The 25,893-nt window shown below is 37.1% G+C and overlaps 2 protein-coding genes across 15 annotated transcripts in view; one reads left to right on the top strand and one right to left on the bottom strand.

Moving 5' to 3' along the window:
- Positions 1 to 22,903, top strand: part of TARP (TCR gamma alternate reading frame protein) — a 46,314-nt gene extending 23,411 nt beyond the window's left edge. Inside the window, exon 7 of the mRNA XM_085570824.1 lies at positions 173 to 22,903. Coding sequence (XP_085426950.1) covers positions 173 to 306 — 134 coding nt within the window. The 3' untranslated portion in view covers positions 307 to 22,903. The remainder of the gene's footprint in view (positions 1 to 172) is intronic.
- LRRFIP2 (LRR binding FLII interacting protein 2) overlaps positions 13,481 to 25,893 on the bottom strand; it is a 53,124-nt gene continuing 40,711 nt past the window's right edge. For 10 of the 14 annotated variants that reach the window (XM_085570809.1, XM_085570735.1, XM_085570795.1 and 7 more), the window contains 8 exons: positions 23,868 to 23,960; positions 20,433 to 20,534; positions 20,052 to 20,184; positions 18,728 to 18,777; positions 17,184 to 17,304; positions 16,102 to 16,181; positions 15,114 to 15,218; positions 13,481 to 14,368 (listed from right to left, as the gene is read on the bottom strand). In XM_085570809.1, coding sequence (XP_085426935.1) covers positions 14,258 to 14,368; positions 15,114 to 15,218; positions 16,102 to 16,181; positions 17,184 to 17,304; positions 18,728 to 18,777; positions 20,052 to 20,184; positions 20,433 to 20,534; positions 23,868 to 23,960 — 795 coding nt within the window. In that variant the 3' untranslated portion in view covers positions 13,481 to 14,257. The remainder of the gene's footprint in view (positions 14,369 to 15,113; positions 15,219 to 16,101; positions 16,182 to 17,183; positions 17,305 to 18,727; positions 18,778 to 20,051; positions 20,185 to 20,432; positions 20,535 to 23,867; positions 23,961 to 25,893) is intronic. The other 4 variants (XM_085570780.1, XM_085570748.1, XM_085570804.1 and 1 more) reach the window with 2 other exon arrangements.

Here is a 25,893-nt window from a genome sequence, read left to right on the forward strand (position 1 = left end):
AGTGCAAACTCATTTAAAGAACAGAAGAGATTTTGTATGTGTTTATGCTGTGCACTGGTGTCAATGTAATTGCAGCAGTAAACTGAACTGCATTGTTCCATTTCTATCCATTTTTAGGATGCTATACAATGTTGACATTAAACAAGACTTTTCTTTCTTCTATTTGTTACAGATCAGTTAATGCACAGGACAGCATATTTAGTATATATCATCCTTCTTCTGAAGAGCTCCTTGTACAATATTATCATACTCTTCTTCATCTACAGAATGTGGGCTTTAACCAAGCACCAAGGAAAGAAAGCATAAAGACTGTTTTAAGAAAGGGCTATAAATTTATCTTCAATTTACTTTGCCATATGCTTATCCATATAGAATCTTCTGCTCTCGGTGTTAGATGTAACAGCAAAAAAAAAAAAAAATTCCAAAATAATTTTCTGATATTAGTGCATTAAGACTCATTTTGGTTTACTGATAGTGTTTCTAGATCAGTATGGTTTTCTTAATTTTTTTTCTGAATATTGAATAAAGATAGGCAATAGGAATAATGCATTTTAATCCAAGTCCATATTGCAAAATGAAGAAAGTAGCCATGTCAGAAGTAGCTATGCAACCAGAAGCTTAGGGGTATAACAGGGCTATTGACATATAAAGCATAGATGTGTTTTGTCACTGAATTTAAGGATTAATTAGGAGCATTCCTGTGCAGTAAATTCACAGTTTGGTTAATGTTTACTTTCAGTGACTTGTTGCAACTCTCATATATCCAACAAATCAGGAATTAACTACTCTGAAGTGGTATACTGTAAGAGACAATTAAACAAAACATTAAAAAGTGAACAAAATAATTTTGAATGAAGAAGTCAGATGAGAATAAAAACAATTCTAAGGTGCAGAAATTTAAGAAATCCACCAGTGACACAGTCTGAAAATCTGCACATCGTAATTAAAAAAAACGAAAACTATCACAATGATCATGAGCATCACCTTATTTAAAGACACCTTTTAAAACTGAGAAAAACTGCAAATATGAAGCTCTAATTTTCACAAAGGAACAAAAATCCTCAGAGACTTTGAACTCTCAATCTCCCAGTTCCACACATCAATTCCTTTCAAATTTATGTGGAAAAATAGGAAGTAGACATATTGGGATAAATCACTTGCTTGGTTTTGGGCAAAACACTGCCATAGGTTTTGGAGATATACCCCTGCAGCATTTACATTCACTGTGTCTGTAATGATCATGGCAATAAAAGCTTTCCTCCAGCTGTCTTTATGAGGCCTGTGTTTGTTCTCAAGCATTTACACAGCCTGTACAAAGATGTCGAGAAAACCTGATTAATTTCTGTTTGTATAAATTTCTTAGGAAATCAAAGGTCCTTAAAACATCACTTTTCTTCATTTCAATGTGTTAATATAGGAGCACTTTTGCATGGAACGATAAATACTAGTTTGCTACATCTTTCCTGTTATAAAACAGAAAGCTAATCTCTGTAAAACAGCTACGCCATACCAAGGGAAAATGTTGTTACAACAGGACTACCTCCTAGGACTCATGCCATCATAAGGGAAAGAAAACACGAGGCTGAGTTCTAACAACATATTTTACTAATGGCATACCTCACAAGCTATGTTAGAATCTGAATATTGAAGCCAAATCAACAAATTACTGCCTTCAATGTCATGTTGCTCTTCAATGTGAAGAAAGTTGTGATTTGTAGTCTTCAGTCAAACTCTTGAGAAATACCTGGGATCTCATGCTATTATTTATTAAGGTTTGGTTTTAATCAAAATGGAAATAAACCCCCAAAACAGCTACAAAATTAATTTTGGAATGCAGTAACTGCAGATTTCAGTACCATCATGGATTTTACATGGATTTCCTCTGTCTCTGCTAGACAAATGTTTGACTGCATTAAGGAAACCAAGATCTCTCATTATATAATCCCCAAATCCACTCTTTGTGTCTCCTACACAAAACTGAAAAATATTGTCCATGCAGTTCAGAAAACAGAAAGAAAATACAGCAAACCCCTTGCCTACATACAACTTTAAACCATCACTTCTCAGTTTCAGGGGTCTTTCAAATACTTGGTTGCAGGTTTTACACCTTCCAACAGCTCACATGTCCCTTAAGTTTGTTTATACAAACATAAACTGCTCCTACTAAGATTTTCATTCTTATTTATTTAGCTCAAATAAGAGGAAAAGTCGATTTTTAAGGCTTCTGGGTGCTGGGGCATTTGTTTACAGGAAGGTTTGGTTACGTAGTGGAAAAACCCTATAAACCAGTCACAACTGGTTCAGAGGAGGTGGGCTGTGATGAGAATGGTGATTAACTGAGGACAGTTAGACCACAGCCTTTTAACACAGTAGGCTTCTAAACCATTTCCTTTTAATACAAATAAAAAGTTACAAAACCCACATGCCTAAGTTACTTGCGAATACCACAGTGAAACTCACCGTTTGATACATCCTGGTCTAACTGCATGTTTGTGATACATAGAGACTGCTGCTACCCCACTAACTCGGGTACTGCAGGATGTCTGCAGGACTTGTAGTCCCAAGTGCAGGACAGAGTTATATATTATCTATCAAGTGGAAACTTCCCTTATTGGGACTTTGCTAAAACTTGAAAGACATGACTTCTCAAGTACTTACCTAACACAACTGATTCTCAGCGATTTCAAGCTTCTACAAGTATGAGCACTACTAGAGCTGCTCTACTGTTATAGAGTTGCAGAATTAATGCAAATACTACAAAAAATGGTTACAGGCAATCTGGTGCTTCCAAAAAATAAGAAAAGATAGAACACAATCAACTTTTGCCATGAGAGTACAAAAAAGTCATCAGCACAAGAGAATTTATTTGTGCAAAGGTATTTGCATATTCTTTAACATGTTAGAATAATTTTGTGTCCTATATGGTACAATTATTTACACATGCTTGAGAATAATGAATTCTCAACAATCAAAATAACCTACAACAGGTGATACAGAAACCCTCTCATGCATTCTTCCCACATGTAGCTGTAAAATAGAAAGATGAAGAGAAAGGATGATTGCAGTCTGCCAACAGCTAATATCTGTTGATACTAGGTACCAACATTAATAAATTTTAAGAGAGATTCAAATTGTCAACTATTCAGTTTGAGATTTCTGAAATTGCTAGAGAAGCAACATACACTTAGAAAGCGATGAGAAAACAAAAAACCTCATAGGAATAGTCTAAGCAATTGTATCTCTGCACCTATAGATAGTTACAGGGAAATAAATCAAATGACAAGTACTTGCCAAGTTTGAACTAATGAGCCCTAACTGAAATTAAATATAGTTCTACAACAGATAACTTTTACTTCTTGCATTACCAGTTTCCTCATAAGGTACATGAGAATACAATTTGAGTAACATCCTAGTTCCTGAGATTAACCTCAGGAAACCACAGAATACATTTTGGACAGGTATTTTCATACCACCAGGGAGGCAACCTAATACATGTATGTCAAAAAGATGCCTTGTGAGATACTACAGCATATGGGAATAATTCTGTTTGTTTTCTAATTAATAAATTCTTGTAGCATCTCCACTAGCAAATTCTGAAAACTTCTCCCAAAGATTTTCTTTTACAGAAATGTAGATGAATAAAAATGACATTCAAACCAACAAATAGGTGGTGGGGAGCTCAAATATGTGAAAATAGGGGAGCTCAAAAGGAAAGGTGACCCACTGTTCCAAATGAGCACCAGAAGATTTCAAATCAGAAGCTTCAGCTTCTAAAGAAAATTTCATTCTTATGCCTGTTGGAGCTTTGCCATTTGTGGAAAAATGAGTGCATTAGGCAAGATAATCCTGAAAAGAAATGAAGCATTTCCCAAAATGAGGAAATTATCTCTACACAGAACCAAAATGCACTACAAAAAGTTACAGGTCTCTGCTGTGACAAAGTGCTCAGAGGCCTCCCCCAGAAAAGCTTAGATGGTCACAGGACTATGTGTCCAGAGACAGCTCCTGCATGAGGCACTGCCTTGCAGGAACATGGCTTGGTGAATTAGCAAATTTAGCAAGATTTTTCCTTTCCCCTTCTAGAATAGCATAACTAGCAATCATTTTGAGGCTCAAAATGTAAAATAACAGTAGGAATAAACTCCTTCCAAAATAATTTTGAACTTGCTACTAGGAGAATTATTACTCAGCAACCAAGATTTCATAGCTCGTCCCTTCACATTTAATATGAAGTCTCTAAGTCTCTAACCTTTCATATACTTTAATCTAATTTCATTTCTCATAAAGGGTGAATGAATGAACACTTTTTACTTCACAGCTACAGCAGACTAGCAGAAAGAAAGTGCTCAAGCTGTTACTGAGGCCCAAGCAGCAGCTTCTCAAAGTCAGAACAGTGGTGGTCACAGGCTCCTTGCCACCACATGGAATATGAGGCATAATAACTGAATACATATACAACATTAACCTGGTTAAACTGTAATGGACAACAGTTTCTTCAAATCATGCGTGTGGTTAGGGAAAAAAAGAAGGAGTAGAAGGAGGGAGAATCAAAAACATTCTTACCTTCAAGTACAGTCACATATATAGGAACAAAAGGAGATCATTTTCAAAATTAACATACAGTTTGTCAAAACTTTCTGAATCTTCAAGTTTGACTGCTACACCCACAGCAAAGGCTGGCCTTCATCTTAAAAATGTGAACAGCTTATGTCCTGCAATTTCAATTTGCTTTTTTGGTGAAAGCACTGTTTCCACCAGTAGGCCTTATTAAACTGGCAATCAAAAACAGATCACTGATTATGTTTAACAAAAATATTTTTCTTTTTGAGTCATTAGCTTTTTAGTCTACAGTATTCCCAGGGATCATGCCACTGCATAAAATTTCAAGAATCTCCACGCAGGAAAGACTGACTGTACCTGGAGTTTCAGCATCCTGACCAGTAAGTAGGTTAGTTAATTCATGACCTGTACTATGATAACCCAAGTCTTTCCCCTTCCATTTTCTGTGTCAAAAACTGACCTGTGCACTGGTACTGCACAGCATTATACTCTTCATTGTCCTGATGCCTCGTCACCCCAAGGCAGAGCTTTAAGACCCTTACACCAAGACACTGCAAGGTTTCTTGTTATTTTATCAAGTTCTAACTCCTCTTGAGAAAGCTTTTAACATCCATCTTGAATATACCTGAATACACAATTAATAGGTACAGAGGTACACATTTAATAGGTACAGAGGATACCTGCTCATCTTCATATAAATTTGCAAAATAAATGCAAGCAAACCCCATAGTGCAAGCAAAACGCGTAGAATTTGCACATGGGCTTACAAAGGCCATGAAAGGTTATGAATACTTCTGCCCCAGGGCTGACAATTCTATTTCTGTAGGCCTCTACTTCTTGAGGAAAAAACAAAACCCACTCCCTTCAGAAAGCTTTGGGAACAGCCATTCTCTAAGCTCTGACACACTCCTTTAGACAAACCTAAGGACAGAGCAACAGCCAGACTGCACATTTGTTCTAAATGTGCTTTCTGAATTAAAGATTTGGCAGGAATAAAAATCCTTCCTTCAGCAAAGGTCCTCCAGAGAAATCCTCAGTCAGAATGCAAAGGGCTGTCAGGTTTCAGGAGTCAAATAACTAGCATCTCCAACACCATAGCAAGAGAGGCATCTCAGACAGATTAGCTCTCCACAGGACTCAGACCAATAGTTTTACTTTTCTTTCTACCCAACACCATTAAGAGTGGTAAGAAACCTCTGTGAACTATCAAAGTGAATATTGTTAAGGCATGAGACAGTGCTGCCAAAAAAAACCATTCATAAGCTGGTAATGCAGCAATTAAACTGTGAAAAATATAAACTTTTATAACTCCAAAAGGTGCCAAAGGATACATTTAGTATCCAGTGGTTCTTCCAAAGTTAAAGGCTTAACATCCTGACTACAACTCACCAGTCACTCGTACATAAAGAAGGGAAACTGATCCCCTTCAGCTAAGGACAGGACCATAGAGGACATGCAATAAGACACAAATAGCTGCTGCATGTTTGAAAGGGGCCACATTTCTGTTGAGAGGCCCCACTTCTACAATGCTTCACTGAAAGCTGTTCATGCCACGTATTCATCAAACCCAGAACTAAGGCCAGCTACTTCTTCTTTTTTTTAATTATCTCACAGCAAATACCATTATCATTCCTGCCATGAATCTCTTGGGAAAACATTGTCTGGTTACCCTACTACACCACGTTCCAGTAAGTTCAATGGGCATTACTCTGGGTTAATATGTGGATTATTCAAGACAAAGTAATAAGAAATTTAACAGTCTGCAAATATAGAGACAAAGCATGTCAGAACTCAGAATGTCCCTCAGACATTTTTGAATGTTCTGGGCCCAGGTCAGAAGCATTTGAGACCCTGGCAGGCAGCTGGAAATAGCTGTGATTTTGGATTTGAACCACGGAATGATTTACCAACCTTGCAGGAAGAACAAGAAGTCACAAAAGTTTAGATATTATAGTAGAAGTAGTCACAAAGTAGAGGGAAGAATTTTTGAGTGCTGTACAGGAGGGTTTTAGGTCTTGTACATGGGGGTCAGAAGTTTTAAGATGAAGGGATCTGGGCCTGCCCTGTCCCCCCTTTCTCTTCTTCCTTACCTCCATGTTCTTAGTGATGTTGGCACTCACAGGCTGGTTTAGAGTAGAAAGGCAACATTTAATATTGGTAATAGGCATTGGGGAAAAACTATAAACATTTAACACATAATGTATCATATAAAAGATAGCACCAGCCCTGGGCGGGGAGAGAAGACGACGGGAGTCAGAAAGGATGTCAGGGTATGTGTGTGCCTCTGCCTGAGCTGCTGAGCAAACCGCAGCAGCCAGAGAAGACAATCTTTTAGATAACATGCAATAAACTACCCTGAGACCGGACAACTGAAGACTATTGAGTCTTTCTTTGAAAGCACGGGTTGGAGGAGAGACTTTTCCACCACACGAAGCCAGCCCCGACCTAGGAGTGAGCTCTGGCAAAAGCACAGACTTGGAACATATGTGAAAGCAACTCAGCTGAATGTTTTCACCATAGGGGTGTCAGAACAGAGTTGATCCCCTATCTCTGCTCTGTAGATGGATCTCTGATACAATATTTACTACTGGGAGGGTGACTAGGGGAAGTGTAGACCCTAGGTACCTGGATTAGGTACACAGGATTTAGGTGCACAGCCTGGAATAGACTCCTATGTACTTCAGAAGGAAAATTGGTTGTCTGAGAGTGAGGTGTGACAAAGCCAGTGCTCAGACCAAGGAGTGAACCTAAAAAAGAGCTTCCAGTCCCATTCCCTGGCTTTCAGACTGACACAGGACTTCGTCCAGCATAACTCTCACATTATGGAGAAGCCTCTCTGGAGAATGGATCTTTAGTCTTTCGTGTTACTGATAATCTTCATTTCAGCATTGATGTCTGGTTGTGCTTTCCCTTCTGATGAGCCCTCGCCACATTTCTCATCTACCGAGAGAGTGCTCTCTGCTGGGAGGTAAGGAGGTAGAAAACCCTGCCACTAACTCCACAGTGGATCACTAACTCCACAGTTAAAATATATTTGGTATAGGTGTCAGGGTTCTGGGAGTTGGGGATTGTAAGGGGCTCACTGTGATGAGAGGCTGGGGCTTCATCTCACTATAAATTTTGTTCTCATATTTTTCACTCTGCAATCACTTTTGACTAAGAGTCTTCTCTGCTTGAAGAAAAATGTTCATGGGTGTTAAAGGACTACTGCATCAAAAACAAGAGATATAATGGACTTCCTAATACATTATTACCTATTATGGGTTTAGGTTGCACCGCCGGCTTTGCCTCCCGCAGCGGGCCCGCGCCCCCTGCCGGCAGCATTCATAACTACACCCAGGGAGCAAAAGCGCTTCTGTTATGGTGCTGTTGTTTGTTCTCTTCTATCTATTTTCTAGTAAAGAACTGTTATTCCTTATTCCTTTTTCTAAATTTTTGTCTCTAATCCTCATAATTTCAAAGTTACAATAATTTGGAGGGAGGAGTCTTCTTTCTATTCCAGAAGGGTTTCTGCCTTTCTTGGTAGATATTTATCTTTCAAAGATATTACCTTAGTTATTAAGGTATTGCCTCAATCTTCCTGATAAAGTGACACTCCCTGAATTCCACTGAATAAATGCTCTTGACAACAGGAACTTGCTCTATTTGAATACATTAATTGGAAGGTAGCTAAAATAGACTGCATGTACGACCACAAGTTAGATGTATAGAATTCTAACAGTAGACTCCTAATTTCAAATTGGAAAAGACTCTAGCTATAGCGTACTTATCCACATGGTAAACATTGTTTTGCATGAGGAGGTACTAGCATGTAACAATTCAGAAAGAGAGGTATTCAGGCTCTTAAAACTGTTGTTAGAAGTGTTATTTACTAAAACTAACACTATAAGGAGAGTATATTATAGGCAATCTTGCATTGCTTGAGATGGCAGGAACACTGGGTGCTGTAGCTTTGAACAGGCCTCTTATCCACATGCATCATGCTGAACAGACCATACCAATAGGTGAGATCCTTCTTTTTTATTTAGTCATTTGAGTTATCTTATAATTTTCTTATAGGACAATAGCTCTATTCGTTACGGATGTTCACAGAATTTCTTGCTGTGTTTGTAGATGAAACCACAGCCATGGAAGTGGCATAACCTCTGCTACCAAGTGGGAGCTTGCCTGCAAGCTACTAACTTACAATGAGCTGGCTGAGTTCATCCTACCTCGTCCCTGCCGGGCCCCAGAAGCCGCGGGCAGGGGGATGGCAGACTGCAGGGCCCTGGCCAAAGTGGAGCTGGCCGAGGCTGCTCATGTCTCCCCGCCAGGTCCCCAACCCGCAGCGCAGCCACCACCCGAGAACATGCAGCTGCGACCACCAGCAGCCCTGCAGCCCATGCAGAGTGGCCCTGGGGCTGGAATTGAATGCACACAAAACCAAAGACCAGCCATGCACCGATCCTGACATGGGCCCAGGCACAGTTCCCGAGTGACCATCTGCAAGCCCCGGCGAGATGTTAACTCTTTCAGTGCTTCAATCCATTCTTGAGTAAGAGAAAGGAACAAGATGCAAGCATGTAAAGGAGCAACATGAAGACATCGAGGTCAGTGAGGAAGAAGGCAAGTCCTAGATGGGAGGGATGACGGGATGCCTTAAACTTGGGGCTGAAATCCTCTTGTAATAGCTATGGAGAAAGACTCTTTTTCCCTGTAATACATAAAGGTATGGGGAGATGAAAATACTCAAATTTATATCGAGCAAAGACCTCCATGCTAAAGTAAGCAGATGATAAAGTAGTTGTAATCTATGAGAAGCTTGAACAGAGAGAGAGAAGAGTGATGAGACCCTGTGCCCCCAGGGAGAGAATAAGACCTCTGTTCCCAGAGATGATTTTAGAGCTAGATAATAAGAACTTTTGCCTTTGAACAGCTCATCTTTAAAACATTTACTTCATAAGTTGACATGGCCCATAAATACGGGTGTGGGAAAAGCTTGTGGAATATGGGTCTTCATGATTGCAGATTTCCCCAGGCAACTGCTATTCATGACAAAATTGAGAGCCACGAGAGAACTTTTATTTCCTTGTGGAGAAGTCTCCATGACATTAACAAGAGGGACTTCTCTCCCTAATTGAACTGAAGAAAGGCTGTTGTAGAAGTGGTAAACTGACTGAAATTTTAGCTTTTCTTTACATTGTCAATGGGAAGAAAAGGTTGTGGGGGGAGAAGTGTTCTGAAGCTTTTGTCCTGATTTTCATTACTCTTTTTCTTAGTTACTGTTAATACATTTTTCTTTATACCCTTCTAAGGTTTTGAGCCTGCTTTGCGTTTTTCCTAATCCTACCTCACAGCAAGGAGTGCATTGGTGATTGGCCAGCACTAAACCCACTACACTCATTGGTGCATTGGTCAGGAAATCTCAAAATTGGTGAAATTTCAAATTGGCAAACCGCAACCACTATCACTCCACAATGCACGGGGGGCTCTCTGGTCAGGATCATTACATTCCACATATTGATCCACATGGAGTTTACCTTTCCCTAAGACATTAGAGACTGTATGAAGAATACTATGTGCTTCTCAGACTTCATGTACAAGGTGAAATAGAGTAGACATGGTCTGTTCAAGATCACTAGCTCCTCAAATAAAGTATCTTCTGCAAGGTTATCAACATCCTCTCCCAAACCACCAGTGATCTCCTGCCATTTTTACCCACTAACAGGAAAGAGCTCACTCACCCTGTTTACATCCTTCTGTTACTACAGACAGGTTTACACCCCCCACTGGAATTACTGATTCTCAGGGTAAACCTGTAAGTTTTAGGTCAATAGTCCTAATGTTGTATTATGGAGGAACATAAGAAAACGTTCAGCAGTCACTGAACTGCAGCAACTAACACGGACAAACCAAGCATAAGACTGACTTCTGTTTACAAACTACAGAAAGGAAGGTGTCTCATGCCTCTTCACATGGGACAGGTGAGGCTGTGAATCTTCCCTCTGCCACCATAAACGTGGAATGCATTTGTCTCTTCATATCCTCACAATGGAAGAAACCATTTCAAAAAGTAACAGACAAAAACCAGCCAGTGCTACACATCCTTAAAACAGTTTGATATTTCTCTAATATATCACCTACTGCAGTATTAACAGTGTCAAATCACAAATAGAGGGTACTTCTTTGGTGTTTTTAAGTTACATTTTATCAGGGACAACTGCATCAAGCCCATTTGAACAAAGCAGGGAAGCTCTCTGCTGCAAGGCTCTACCCTTAAAATACCCCCTTGCCCATGCCTCAAAGCAGAGCATCTCTTCCAGTCTTCATAGCAAGCCATACCAGCACCAAATCAAGGCAGAATCCAAATTCTGTTTCTCAAATTACGTTAGTCATTGTGACAACTAATTTTTCTGCTCCAGCTGGATAGCTAAATCAGAGCTGACAGGCTAGCTAATACACTGAAAAGATTGATGTCTCAAGGTATTTTGGGATGCATGGCAGGGGAAGGCAGGGTAGGTAAGACCTTGCCCTGCTAACACAGTGAAATACCCCCTACCCCTAGAGCCTGTATCCTAGCTCCACAGTGTCTGCCAGTCATCAGCACACAGGAGGCGTGCTCCACTCTTGCCTAACTCAGCTTCTGACTTGTCAAATGACCAGAAGTTCCACCTGTGGGGAAGGCCCAAGAAGGCCAAGGGGTATTTAAGGCTTAAAATGAGGCCAGTGCACCCTTTGATCCTACCTTCCTCTTGGAATTTGTATCTGAATGCTGCTAGAATGCAGGAGTTGGCTTTTCTATATCTTTCATATGTATGCTTTTCTATATATTTCCTGTCTTTCTGCTTTCCAATTCCCTCTTCTTGAAACATTCTGAGTAACTTAACATTGAACGGGTTTAAATCTGCTAAATTGAATGGGCCAAACTAATGCTTTGAGCAGTGTTTAACATTGATTGGATGTTGTACTAAATCTTTTGCCAAAATTCCCTGACTTTTTGCAGTTTGCTAGTAAACTTATGTCTTGTTTTGACCTTTTGAGAATATCTGGTCGGTGTTTCTCCCATGCATCCAACCCAGGGTTCTTGAACCACTGTATAGTCCTTTTATTAGAGCTTTACACAGAGGTGCTTACAACAGAGGAGGAAAAGAGTGCACTGGCTGCCCTATGCCCAGACTGGACTATAGAGCCTGGCAGAGTACACTTAAAGCAACCCCTGAAGCTATATAAGATTCACCATCAGCTTTCCATTTTACTTCCTAACGCATTTACTACCAGCTTCAACGCAAAACACCAATCCTGATATAAAGTAGACCTGAGAGACACAAAAAATTCAGAATCAACTGGTCCTAGACACTCCAAATCCCTTAGAAGCAGTGAAAGTGCCACTTCAAACATTATAGGAAAGTCCATTTCTATTGGTCAACTATCATTATATGAGACATTTCTAAAATGAAAAATAACAAACATTATTTCGACAAGAAGATGGTAAGTGAGCCAACTGGGTAAGTCTCTGCTGGACCTGCTGTGTGTGAACAGTAAAGGACTGGTGGGTGACCACCTTGTGCATAGTGATCATAAAATTATATAGCTTTTGTTATTTGGAGAAGTAAAGAAAGGGATCAGCAGAAATGTTACCTTGGACTTCTGGAGGGCAGTCTTCAGCCAGTTTGGGACACTGGTTGACATAATCCATTGGAAGGCAGTCCTGAGAAAGCAAAGGGGTCCAAAAAGGCTGAACATTTTTCCAGAAGGAAATTAAAGACACAAGACCAGGCTATCCCCCATTGGGAATCTTGTTCTGGATATTTTGTTGAATTTAATTTTTTTAATTAACTTGGGAATCTCTTCAATTAATATGCCCATGCTAACAGAACTGTTAATAACTTTTCTTTAAAAAAACTACTAGAAATCCTTGTTTTAAGAAAGAATGTACTGATGCTTTACCCCTACCCCAGAAAAAGTCCTTATCTGACTCTTATGGTTTCATATTGGAGCTGCAGTTTCCCCTGTGCCATAAAATGTCCAGCTTCAATGGGGTGGTTTAGAGGAAGTGCAGGAAAAGAAAGGTCCTCCACCACATGCCAAATAAAGTTTTAGCAGAGTTTTGTACATGCTGAAATCCTCCAAAGTATCTTTTTATCTTCAGAATACCTATGATTAAGAACTAATCAATACTTAAGAGGTTTTACTGAATAAGTACACAACAAAAAGCAAAGAGTTAACAGCACAGACAATGATCTATGTGATAACCAAAGTGTGTCTCCTATTTAATAAACAGGCCTAAGTAGACCTGCTACTTACAAGGTATCTCAACAGGGAAGGAATTTTATTTTCCAGGTCCAGGAGACATCCAGAGACAGAAAGCTTTAGTTTTGCATTGTCAAGATGGCTGTTCTTTGAAAACAGTTCTGGTGAAGCAGAGGTACTCTCAGGATTGCAAAGGTCCTGAAACCTGCCTTGTTTTGAGAAATACTCCCAGAAGAGTAGCAATTTCAAAGCAGAAAATACCTGCTACAAGTCCAAAAGAATGATTCCTCTCAGACCAAAGCTCCTGCTGGCCTCATGAAAAGTTCAACACAGGGGCAGTGCCACATCAAACACTTCAGAATTGCCACTGCAGGTGCTACTGGTGTCCGAATTGTGATGTGCCAGCTCAAAGCATTAAAGTTCTTAACAGTATTCACTGTCTGCAGGGAGTATGTTACAGACAAAAACTCACACCATTCCAGAAAATACCTTCTTCCTTGTGCAGCTCCTCTGTTCTATGGCAGTACTGTCAAACAGTAGCATACTAGGTTAAGAAAAAACAATTCAAACTCACTCTTTCAAAGGCAGAAAGATACTTATTAAGAATGTGAAGATCAGATCTTACTATTCTACAGATTTTGCTCTGTCCTGTTAGCATCTCTGTATTCAAAATAAAAGACAAAACATCCAGTTTTGGTCAGTAAAGTGTCCATTTAATAAACTCCTTAGCCACATTTCTCACCCCTCCTTCCCCCCATTAAGTTTCAATTTGCACTTAAGCAGATGACACAATTTGATGGTGTACAACTTAAGTTTTTAAATTTGCACTCTTAATGCTAAGAGTACCAGGGGCTAGTATTTGACAAAATTACATAGAAGTCAGATGTGCCCATGCAAAAGAAGCCGATCTTTATATACAGTCCCTATTTTTTCTTATAAATTTAAATATTTTTAAAAATGTATTTTCAAAACATATAAAGTTTAGGGGATACCCCAAATGTATCTTAAAATAAAATGCTTTCTGGTTTCAAAGGTTATTTCAACAATGAAAACTAAATTGCACCAGATAAAAGGCACTTGTGTTGTGTGATGTCTTAGGCAAGTATATGTTAGTTTCATAACAGTGTTCTTGCATTCATGCAGCTGTCTCTGAGCATCAAGCATCATTAAAGCAGCCAAAAGAGATCGTGAGTAAACTTGATTCCACAGTTGTAAAAACATACAGCATTGTGCTCCATCTTTGACTCTAGAATCAAACACTACTGAAAAATTGCTGTCATTCACATGGGAATTCAAACTACCTTTCATTCTCTCATAAATTACAAAAAGTATGTCATTTAATTATGAAACTAAACCACCAGTGAATAGCTCAGTGTTCAAATAGTTTGTGCCACTGAAAGTCTGTATTTATAAACAAGCTAGGGACTAGTTATTCAAGGAGCAGTGCATTGTATTTTCAATTTCCATTTCACTGTTGAGATAAAAGCGCAGTCCTATTTGCCTTCATCTTCTCCAGCCTCTTCATTAAATGGTTATTGGTCATCTCCATTTCTTCTATCTTATCCAGTGCTGTTCTTAACTATAAAATGGAAAAAAGTTATTATCACTTTAGTTTATTTGGACTTTGTGCTGTTCTCAAGCTTGGTAAGAGGAATAAAAATATTATGTTTTGTAAGTGTGCCACAGAAGTTAAGATAAAACTTCCATTATTGCAGGCAGATGAAACATAATTAAGCTCTTTAAAATAATTGTGATGGAACTGAAACATGAAGTGTATGCATTCTAAAAGAACTAGGTGCCTGCAACCTCCCATTACATTAAAACAATTTATCTAGAACAAGGTAAAGTACTCTCCACCATTATTACATGCATAGAGATATGTATTCTCATCACAGGTAGCAGGCATCATGCTAGTGATGCAGCAGCCCTTAAGCAAGAATGATCAACAGCTCAGTTAAATACAGCTTCTTCCCAGAATCCTGTGAGATCCTGGAAAATTCCAAGGCTATCACTTGACATAGGGACCATTCATCTCTCTAGCAATATTCTGTAGAAAGATTACTTTAAAATATTACAAGTTATCACATTTAGAAAAAAATACCACTTAGATGCTTCCTTTCAACAAGTACAGCAGTGAATCGTAGTTATCATTACTTTAACATGCTAGATGTCTTCTGAATGTCATACTGAGACTTGAAGGTCATCTTAAAAAACAATTAAAAGATGTAATCGAAGATTACAAGAAATCAGAGCTTGGAGGCAAAAGACAGAGCAGCTCAAGACAGAAAGGAACATACAGCTGGAAAAGAAACCAAGTCAGTTACCTCTCGCTGAAGCTTCCTTTTTTCAGCTTTGAGTTCATCTTCTACTTTTTCTGCATTTTCTGCTGCATTTTTATACCTTGCAACCTGTCCCTCAAGTCGTCCAATCTGTAAACCCAAACAAGACAAAAAGGAACATATTCAGGTGGTCCACCTGGAGTTCACCACCAGCTGCTCTTCCAAAAACACAGCTGAGAAGACACAGGAAGTTAAAGAACTAAGCAGAGAGAAGAGTTGGAATACAAAAATATTAAGAATTGGGAAACACATGGGATTAAAAATGAACGTGAAAAGCTGAAAAGCAGAAACTGTATGAAAAGATCCAAAGTAGAAAGCAGACTGTGAACTGTTATCAGGACATGATGAAAGACATCTTGAGCCCAAGCACAGAGTTCAGCAGTAAGGAGAGGACTTGAGACAAATCCTAATTGCAACCTGCAGATGTTAAAACCCACTGGCTGGATTATTCTATGTCCCTGCTAGCCTTAAATCCACATGATAGGTTACTAGACTGAATCTGTGCACAAGAGAAAAGATATGCATCTATGATTTAAATTACAATATTTCATTTAATTTTTTTAGGTAATAAGCTGTAATTAAGTTCCTAAAATATGAAAGTATAGCAGATTATAAAGAATTGAAGTTACTAGTTCAAGAAAACCAATTTATGTAACCTAATTACTCATAAGAAAGTTGTATTGTGGAAGGTACAAAATTTACTCTCTGATGTTGATAGTTCTACATCTATGAAAACAATCACACTTTGTAAGTTAATAACATGGTTTTACAGCTCAGCACCGTAAGATTTTCTCTTATGGTTAGGCTGTGCACAGGTATTTAATTGCAGGAAATATGAAAAAATGTGGTGTCATTCTATGCAAATTAAATATCAAACAGTAAATCAAATTACAAAATATGCTTTCTAGTTTTTGTTGAAAAAAGTATTGCAAAAGTGTGCAGTGTAATAACAAATATGAAAAAAGACACTTACATTTTGTTCCAAAGTAGTTATATCTTGTTCAGCTTTTGAAAGCTTAAATTTGTATTCACTAATTTGTCTGTTGGCATCTCCTAGACAAAAATTGACATGAATGTGTTAGTCAAAGCAACTCTCTAAAGTAGTAGTTTCCTTTTTAATTAAAATTCATTAAAAATACCATTTTATTGAGAAACCCATACCCAGGATCACAAAGAGGTAAATGTTCTTTCAGCAGTCTTACAAGAGTACAGAAAGGAAATAATTTTGTTTTATTTAGAGAACACAACTACTGTCTCTATATAATGTGCATTAAATCTCAGGTACACCAATGAGATACACACCTTGTTTTAAAACACATGTTTAGATCAGCGAACTAATTCCTTGCAGAATAGAATCAATATAATAATCAACAGACACTGCAAAATGCCAGACCACAATAAACATAATACCAGCAGCATTCAGCTTAGACATCTGTAATAGTATTTGAATAAGGATCATCACAAGGCTTGAACCTGACTGACAAACTCTTAAGGAGCTTTGCAATTTATTTTGGTGTTACATTTGAGCCCTCACATTGCCAGTGCTTTGTTCATGTTCATTAACACAAGCATATTAAATAACAGTCTCTCAAACAAATAAGTTTTCAGCTGAATAGCTTGCTTGTAATGAAAAGCATCTTATGCTTCTATGAAGCAACACTAAATATTAAGTTAAATTTTCATGCTTTGCTTCAGGACAGTAGTCTTCTAGACTAGGTTTCTATATCAAACATTGAACAAAATAATCCCATAGAATATGTATTTTTAAAAAAATCTCATCTGAAATTCTATTGTCTAAAAATTGTATCCAAGTAGTGGCACCCACTTTAGGCAAGGTTATCAACTGAAAAATACCTTCCCAAAATGTTCTCCAACACTGAAAGAGGCAGATTTTTAAGGTATTCTGCAGTGAGAAGTCATATTGCAACAAAGACATATTCCAACAAAAACCTATCTATACAACAATATAGTCACTTACAATACTGCTAGTGCACAAGAGGAGTTGGAAGTCCTCTCTGCAAGAAGAAAAACTCCGAACAGTAACCATATACCTACTTTGCATTTCAATTAGCTGCAAGTCAGAGCCATTTTCCAAGTCTATTGAATCTGGATTCATGCTATCACTTTTAGAGTATTTCTGTCGTTCTTCTTCTAACTGCATCTTCAGTTTTCTAACCTGAAAAAGAAAGTGTTTCTTTATGAAAAAAAGACTCCCAGAAGTTCAGTAGTTCTGTATCTAAATGTTCAATGGTAAAAAGGCAGAGTAGTCCTGAGATACCACTGTCTGAGAAGGTTCTGTAAACAACAATAGCAGAGCGATGCAGGGGAGTCACTCCCTGAGGTCTGTGGCTGTAGGCCCCCATCCCCATCGCTGGGCAAGTGCCCTCTGCATGTCAGTGCACAATCCAAGCCCACCGGTTTGGTTAGTACTGCAGGGATATCTGCACAGTGCAGGAGCACCTTGTAACTAACACAGCTCACTTTTCAGAAGAGGAGATTGTATTAAATTCCATTTATGGATTTCTTCTACTGTGTATCTTTTCCACTCCAAACACACACAAAGATATTGAACACTACCCTAGTGAGCTTACAGACAATAATCCATGGCTTTTTTAGGGGCCCTTTCTCACACTCCACCTGGAAACAATGGTCCTAGGCAAGTCTGTAGGGCACGTTAATAGTTTTTAATAGTTCCATTTCGTACTACAGCGCCTGTCTCTCAGTTTTTCCAGTAGTCAGGGAACATAGATTTCTCAGCTATGTGCCCTGCATATGGACATTATGAAAGAAGTAGGAGCTACTTTTTGGACACTCTCATAAAAATATAGTTCTACAGATTAGCAGTATGTGAGTTAACCTGCAAAATCTCCATTCATTATACAAATCAAATATATGATCAGTAATTTTTAAATTATACACTGATAAATATGTGCTTACATATTTATATATATTTAACACCATAACTTATTGGCAGTCCAAGAAAAGTTTCTATACTATAAGGTTCATTCACAGCAAACTGAAATATTGACAACAATGGTTTAAATTTGCAATGTCTTCAACTAAAAAGGCAAGAAGTGTAGTATTCTTAACAATTGCTCAATGGCTCTATGTTTGCCCGAGTCCTTTCTTCTCAAAACAGCTGTATTTGAACACAATTATTTTAATAATATTAATTTTATCCATGAGTTACCAAAATGATCAATGAAATAGTATCACTCAGCAATTTTGAAGAAAATGTCACCTGAGATTATGAGAGTGTAATTGTACTGACTTTAATATTTCTGCATAACACAAAATAAAAGAAAGAGCTTTAAGGATATGCACTAATAGCAAAGTCAGGATCAAGTTAGATTTCAGCTAACCAGTGAAATGAAGTTTCTTTACCAACCAAGATCAAAGTCTCATGGATAAGGACACTAGCAAGAGGAACGACTAATTCCTGGTAGTCAGTGAGGTAAAAACTTGATATTTTATTTTGCTTTAGTGCTTATGTATTTGATTAAGCACCTTTGTGCTTAACATTTGTTTATTACTTATATATAAATAGACTGCAAAATGATACACAAAGGTATACTTCTGAAATGAGTAACTTAATTTACCTGGGACAGTAATTCCTCCTTTTCTCCAGCCAGTTTTCGTAGCCTGATATCTAAAACCAAAGAATCCAATTAAAAATCAGATAAATCTGTAACTAAGAATATGTTTTCCATAACTTTTTGTTCCATTCCAAATGAAATGTTCATCAAAGCTAATAGCACTGGGACCACAAAACTTTGATACTTTGCTAATAACACAACAACCTTCAATAAATAGCAGGTAAAAGGGAAAAATACTTCATTCACACTGTTTATTAGTATAACAATTCTAAAAGCAAGACCTCAAGTTTTTAATAAATCTTTAAAGCAAATTAAAAACTGATGATTTTTTTAATACTAAAACAGTTTTGTCCCAATATCTAGAACAGCCATTTCCAACAGAAGTTTTTTCTGATTGTGTATTCTTTTCCCTGTCTTATTTGAAGGTTGTCGTCTCTTCAGGGAAGCCACTGTTTTCCCTGTATATTTAGAAAGTTTGCAAAAATGGTTCCCAAATGACAAAAAAAGTACCTGGAAAGGGACCCACAGGAATGCAGCAATATATTTACTTATTCACAAAATCAGTAATGACTACAAGCCATTGCTACAATCAAGCAACACTGTACTAAGACTAGAGCAGCTAGTCTTGTAACTTTGACAGAAATTAAGCATAACAACATTTGTATTCCCCTGTGAGGGAGCCACAGTAGAAATACATATCTAGTCTAGTTTCTGTCAATATAAAAATATGTAACTATTACATATTATGTACAAGTAAAATTCAATTATATAGATTTTTTTCTACATGTTAACAGAGTTTTACAGTGGATTGACTTTGCATACAATAACTTGCCCAACCTAAGGATCAAAGCAAGTTCAAGTAACTTAACCCCAAATCCCTCAATTAGTGTCTCCGTTGTCCCTGTCATTTTTTGAATGCTTTTAAAACTTCTTTTTCTAATGAATGTGATGGAACACTGCACTTGATGTTCTTTCATTGATTACGTATACTTCTAAAGAATTATTTTCATGAAACACAATGGAAAACATACTAATCTAGAGGATGATGCTTTTAAGCAATATGTTTTCTGTTAGTATTAAAACAGGAACTGAACCAAGAGAATTAATCTGTTTCAAACATCTAAGCACATATTTTTTCTTACTCAAAAGATACACATGTCTTTTTACTCAGAACAAATAAAAATTAAAATCAATCCTGAAAGTTGTGTAAGCATATATTCCAGAAGCATCACAAGTGCTTGCATCTGCAAATGTAAGTCACACACACTGTGAGTGAGAGGAAACAAAGCCCTCAAAAACTCTATAAAGTATGCTAGGATACTTTTACCTAGTGGTCCTTCTCCTGCAGATTCCAAGACCTGAGCAGCTTCCTGTGATACAACCGTTATTGTACCAACCACTGATTCATGGTTTAGATCACCATTTGGTGTGCCATCTGGAATTATAACTAATCCATGTTTCTAAAAATGCAAAACAAAAAATAAACTAGTCATACAACAGAAGTGCTAAATATAAATCAACAGATAAATTTTTAAAGAGCCTTTCAAGTTCATTGAAACAGTTGCAATGATATGGACCATTTATCCTACCCTAAGGTCAGGTTTTCAGAGTGGACAAGAATAGTAACCATTCTTCCTCCTTTTTACTGACCTTGATTTCATGCCCCATTCCTGGATTTGTTACTGTAAAGTAACTACTGCGAACATACCTGTCCTCTCTTCATTGTTTCCTTCAGGTCAGCCAACTCCTCTCTGAGCTCATCTCGCTCATTCTTAATGCAGGCAAAGTAATCTTTCTGTCTTTCTAGGGCCTGGGCTCAGGCAGATAGCAAGAAAAAGAATGGCACAGAGAAAAAGCATATGACAGCAGAAAGATTTTCTACAAGTAAATACAAATAGCTCAATATAAGAAATTAAATGTGCTTTTTAAATATATAGTAACATACAGCCCTGATAACTGCCTTCTACAAGTTGCATCTAACTTCATGCTACATTTGTCATGATTTTTTTTCCAGACAAGTCTTAGATTTTTTGAGAGATTTTCTTACTCAGTGAATTCTAGCCTTTGGTAAATTTTGATAAACTAAATTGAGTACCAAAAGAGTAAGTGATTCTTCTTCATACAGGCACTCTGCAGCAATAAACAAAATTTGCTGAAACTCAAATGGCAAAGATCCTAAATCATTACATCTACTGAACTAATTTCTCTGCCTTTTATAAGGTACAGAAGTAGAAATCATACCCAATGGAAGACCTTTAATGTATCCACTCATGAATACTAGTTTATTTACTTGATGCTTAAGGGTTACAACACCATTTACTAAACCCAAAGCAATCAGTTTTAGAGGAAAAAAAAGCAGCAAATACTAGTAGCACTATTTTAGCACAAAAAAGTATGTCAGCTAGAAGTATAATATGGGTGAAGATAGGTTTGCCTAGCTAAGCTGGAGAGGTTACCTGGCAGTTAGTTAGTCACATTTACTTGACTGGGCAGCATACAATACTGCATGCATTAAAAATAATCCTCATCATAAAGAAAGTGCAAAAGTATACACAGTTTGGCCAAGAAAATGATCCAACTAAACATTATGTTATGCATGAATGTGTAGGAATGGACTGATACCATGAAAGAAATGCAGGTGTATATATTTGTTCTGTACTTGCCTCATGTAACTTCAGTATGCTAAATTTTAATAATAATCTAGAATCTGTATACTAGAGCAATATTTAAAGGCATTACTTAGTTTCAACAGAAAATTTTGACAAGTGCTGTTACACTTGATTTATTCATATGTAAATGTAACATTTAAAATAAAGGCAATTCAACATGTATGAAAACAGTAGCTGACGTCTTAATTTTAAAATTTGTAAGATGTCCTTTTATTTCCTAGATCTCTAACTACATTATAAATAGCGTGACAAACCTTATAATTATATAATTTTGTGCTCTAGTTAAAAGACACATATATCTTTTTAATTTTTGAAGAACAGTGGAAGAGATAGAAGGGGAAGTAAGCTCACCACTAGAGGAATTGACACAGTGGCCCAGGATCACAGACACAGACTGTATGTACTTAACAGTGTCCTGTGATGATGCTGACCTTCCCCAGACATATTTTCTATCCTTACTCCCTAATAACACAAGTGCTGGAAAACAGAAAATTCTGATGGGGGAGGAAGTGAAACTGATATAACTATGTATATCTACCTATGTAGATGTAAGTAATCATTATTCAAAACTAGTAAAAATCCTAGTGTTTGTACACTCAGGGTTTAATTTAATATGACATGGATTTTGCAAAAAATCTACCTCTGCAATTCTTCTGTTGGGGCAGGAAGCAGAAATCAGGACAACAAAGTTCTGCAGACAGATTTTACCATACTTATATGAGCAAAATCTGATAATATGCCAGAATCCAGAGATGTTTGGAATCCTATTTTCTAAATATTCCAAAAGCCTTTGTAACTTTTATACCAAACTAAGAGTTGCCATTACTAAATGAAAATTTGGAGCCACTAAACAATAGAGTAACTGTGTATTTCAGGAATATAATCCAATGTTGTAACTCAGTGTCCTCAAACTGATCTAATTTAAGATCAAATATAAGCACAAATTTCAAGCACTGTAAAAACAGGACAACATAAGAAGGCAGGTGTAAAACGAAGTTCTGCTATTTTGTTCTGTTTGCCTCCCTTTCTTTTTCTGAAACAGATAAAATGTCTTATATGCATTGTAAAATTCGGTTACAATTTTAGTTATAAAACTACATTGTGATGCATAGCAGAGACTTCTAAAGCTGGAATAGAGTAAAAATTAGCAACAGGAGGGAGAAAGGCTCAAAAACTGAGCTAAGAAAAGTATGTAAGTATTTTTAAATATAGGAAACAAGAGAGCTGGATTTTTACATTTTCTTCTCTAAGAGAGTTCAATTCTGAGAATTAAAAAAAAAAAACTAACTAGAAAAATAATCAGTTATGGTGTTTACAAGAATACAAACTGTCAGGGTAATTTTGGCTAAAGGAAAATATATCTATCTTGTCATTCTGGCTGGTAGGTATATTTGAATATAGGATATACTCGTACTAATTCTGGCAATGCATTTGAAAGAGCACAAAAATATTGCATGAATTGAGACAGTCCAATATACAAATGTGAGAAATAAGTATGGAAAGGATAGGGTAAATTAAAGATAAAAAGCTTTCAGAAGAATGTTCAGAAAACTTTAGAATGTTGAAGTTTTTTTATGATGGAAGAGAAAGACTGAAACATGAAAAAAGGTAAGATAGCATAGTTTTTGAACTGGCCACCACCAGTTAAAAGGCAACTTTTCAAGGTGACTTGAACTCCAGTAAATAAAACAATTTCCAAAGAAATCTGCATATATTGCAATATGGTACAAAATTCAGGTGGAAAGAAATAACCCCTGAGCTGTCAAGAGGCAGACAATTAATTTTTAAAGACTTTCCAAATAACTCCCTATTGCCACCAGGCAATCTACTTGTGCCCTAAAACAGCCACAAGTTCAGAGACACGTAGTCATCACCGATGGTAAGGCTGACTCAGTTCTACGACATCTGCCTGCCCAGAAGCAAAGCTGACAAACCCTGCCTGACCTACATTAGCTGCATAGTATCAGCACAGTTCTTTCTGTACCACCCTCCTTCCTATACAGGAACCTTAGGGATGCTCCTCCAAAGGTCACCTACAACCATTGTTTCAATTATGATTCTCAACACCCAAAGTATTTCATGTATCACATCACAAAACCAGCTTGGTTCAGTGTTGCATCCAAGCTAACCAATTATGCAAGTATCAGTAGTACAATACAGGAATGCACAAGTTGGTTGCAGAAGTTAATTCAAGATCATATCTTTTACCACTACGCATGCCATCAAAAGTTTTGCAAAAAAATTGTAAATTTGTATGTGTAACAGTTCATGTCATAGATTTAATTAGTACTACTTTTCATTAAGAAAGTAAAGTGTGGCTCATTTTCTGAAGAAAAGAAAGACTGCAAAACATTTTATTTAAGTTGGGAGTGGCCTTAATTTCTTTGGAGTACACAGAATTCCTTGGGGTGTAGAGGGCATCCATCTACTTCTAAATTTAAAAAAACAGCTTTCCTCCTATATTTCATTCATACCCCTATTTTTTTATCTTTCCAATTATTTGTCTCCTGGAGATGAAACACTTCTTTGGTTATGGAGTCTATATTCTCCTGCATACGTTGATTCGCCTGTGGTAAATAGGATGAGGGAAGAATAAGAGAGGAAAGAGAAGTAAGGAAATGGAAAAAAAATAACCCAAACATTAAAATAGATAAAGGAAACTAAGTATAAAAGTCAACTGAAGAGTTTATGAGCATGAAGTTACAGAAACAGTGTGCAGTTTAATGTAATGTATTTCTCATTAATTCATGCAAGAGAATGGTATTTAATTCTATTCAATCACTGCTGTTGGGAAATCTTACTGCAGCTACAGTTACTTTTCTTTAGTGACTTTTCCCACTGCAATCTGTGGATAGAAACAATTATGCTGCTGTACTTTCCAAATACCTTCAAGTCCTCTTTGGAAGTGAATATTAATGTTAACAATTGGTTTTATTAATTTTTTACAAAATAATCTTCTTGAAAGTATAAAGAAGGGAGTTTGAATCAAACATCCAGGAAGCAAAAGACAACTGCTGACTGCTTTCTGATGCTATGTGATGCTTCCCCTGCAAACATAATTAAAATGCTTAGCTATGAAGATGACATAAGAATTTTAAGTGCTAGAGACAACTTTTCTCTTTCTTAAGGAGTGAACTTGATTTTACATCTGGGAACAGAAGACAATGTCTTTCTGCAAAAAGCTACATGGGTTCAGCTAGATTTTGTTAGTGTTAATAGATGGGGAAAAGACACAATAGGTGGTAAATATGAGTCAAATCTTCAAAGGGACTGGATGTATTAGTGACTATTTGACACATGCTACATTCTACCAAAGTAAACACTCCAGAAAAATCTACTGTACATTCTTGGTTCATATACTTAAACCCCACCACCAAAGCCCCAAACAAGAATGTGCAAAGCTGTTCTTTAATTCTCAGTGAAGTCAAAGATAACTTAGAGCAAGCAACAGAGACACAAGAGAACTTTTTAGGGCTTTTGCTTGTCAGCATTTATGCAAACTCAAAATGCTGATACTTAGGATATCCTTTTCTTCTGCTATTAACATATCAACTCCAGTTCATGAAGCAAAATACTTCTAAAACAGAACTGGGACTTTTCAGAAACCATTTCAAGTTACAGTACTACCACCTAGAGAGCACAAGAATATAGTGAAAAAGTAAAGCATCAATGAACTATTACACAGCTTTTGAAAATGACAGTAGGGGACTTTGGCCTATGCACTTAAAAATAATCAATTTTTACTGCAACGAAGAGACAGTGGGAAAATTATGTAATAATTGAAACTACAACTTCCAACTAAAATATTTGGGAAATGGACATCCATATACTGCTGACAATTCATATATATATATCTCTTTTTGGACCATTTTAAAATGAAGACTGGTAATAGCTCTGGGATTTCAGGGTGGATGGGTTTGTTTCCAGAAACAAAAGGGAAAAGGGGAAAAAGAACCGTGTGAGAGGGGGAAAAGAACACACTGCACACCCAGCAACATGGTTGTGGCCCAATAACATGCTGACCAATGTTGCTGTGTATTATGCTTGATTGGTAAGCAAAGAAATATTCAGCATGGCAAACTTCAATTGTTGATACTCATAAAAATTAGAAATAACTGAAATGGAAACTTTTGGGAAAGGCAAAGAATAACATTTGGTATTATCCATGCATCAGAACTTTTAGCTATGGAAAATTATTTTGGCCACACAAATATTAATTCTTCCCTCACAACAAAGAAAAGATACTAGGAACATTCATGAGAGAACCACAATTCTCACAGGAATTAAAGGCTTTTCAAGATATAATACATTTGAAAACCTTGCAGAGACATTTTCAGCTTCATAAATTTGGGAGGATCAGTAGCTTAAATTCTACCCACTAAAACAAGATAAATTATTTATTAAAAATGCAAGATAGTATTTAATCCTGTTTTGTGTATGATTCCCATTCAAATCTTACAGCATATTTACTTGCACAGATTCTATCCTACACTCATATGA

The sequence above is a fragment of the Lonchura striata genome, chromosome 2, assembly GCF_050655825.1.
Source record: "Lonchura striata isolate lonStrDom1 chromosome 2, ASM5065582v1, whole genome shotgun sequence".
Lineage (NCBI taxonomy): Eukaryota > Metazoa > Chordata > Aves > Passeriformes > Estrildidae > Lonchura > Lonchura striata.